At 51.6% G+C, this 748-nt stretch overlaps 1 protein-coding gene across 1 annotated transcript; it reads left to right on the top strand.

Moving 5' to 3' along the window:
* The first annotated feature begins 126 nt into the window (after positions 1-126).
* On the top strand, positions 127-742 carry LOC102767177 (hemoglobin subunit beta-like). Its single transcript, XM_006777682.2, has 2 exons — positions 127-283; positions 383-742. Exons 1-2 carry the CDS (start codon positions 192-194, stop codon positions 717-719), a joined length of 429 nt encoding a protein of 142 aa, XP_006777745.2. The 5' UTR covers positions 127-191; the 3' UTR covers positions 720-742.
* Positions 743-748: the final 6 nt, after the last annotated feature.

Genomic DNA, 748 nt, shown 5'->3' with positions numbered 1-748 from the left:
GGCAAGGACAGGCATAACTGTCATCATTGAGTCCTCACTCTGCAGAACCACACCCTGGCCTGGGCCAATCTGCTCACAGGAGCTGGGAGGGCAGGGGCCAGGGCAGGACATAAAAGAAGAGCAGGGTTAGCTGGTGCTTACACTTGCTTCTGACACAACCGTGTTCACTAGCAACTACACAAACAGCCACCATGGTGCATCTGACTGCTGACGAGAAGGCCGCTGTCTCTGGCCTGTGGGGCAAGGTGAATGTGGATGAGGTTGGTGGTGAGGCCCTGGGCAGGTAGGTATCCAGGCAGAAGGAGAGCGAGTGGAAGCTGGGTGTGTGAGTTTCTGACAGGCACTGACTCCCTCTGTCTTCTGTGCTGCATTCACCCCTCAGGCTGCTGGTGGTCTACCCCTGGACTCAGAGGTTCTTCACCTCCTTTGGGGACCTGTCCAATGCCGCTGCTGTGATGGGCAATAGTAAGGTGAAGGCCCACGGCAAGAAAGTGCTGAACTCCTTCGGCGAGGGTCTGAAGAATCTCGACAACCTGAAGGGCACCTTTGCTAGCCTGAGTGAACTGCATTGTGACAAGCTGCACGTGGATCCTGAGAACTTCAAGGTGAGTCTAGGAGATGTTCTACTTTTTGCTTTTCACTTTCTAGGCTTTCTCTTTGGTTCTTCACCTACCCGTTCTTCCAGGTTCCTTTTAACCTTACCATATTTCATTATTTAATGCCTTTCAAAATGTATATAGTTTTATAT

This window comes from Myotis davidii, unplaced genomic scaffold, assembly GCF_000327345.1.
Source record: "Myotis davidii unplaced genomic scaffold, ASM32734v1 C63153024, whole genome shotgun sequence".
In the NCBI taxonomy this organism is placed as follows: Eukaryota; Metazoa; Chordata; class Mammalia; order Chiroptera; family Vespertilionidae; genus Myotis; species Myotis davidii.
The sequence above is the reverse complement of the archived record's forward strand: the minus strand, read 5'-3'. Positions and strand labels throughout refer to the sequence as shown.

Bases quoted from the DNA above. Each gene is read 5' to 3' on its own strand.
- LOC102767177 (XM_006777682.2), top strand. From the start codon at position 192: ATGGTGCATCTGACTGCTGACGAGAAGGCCGCTGTCTCTGGCCTGTGG. The intron at 284-382 runs GTAGGTATCCAG...TTCACCCCTCAG, and splicing joins GGTGGTGAGGCCCTGGGCAG to GCTGCTGGTGGTCTACCCCT.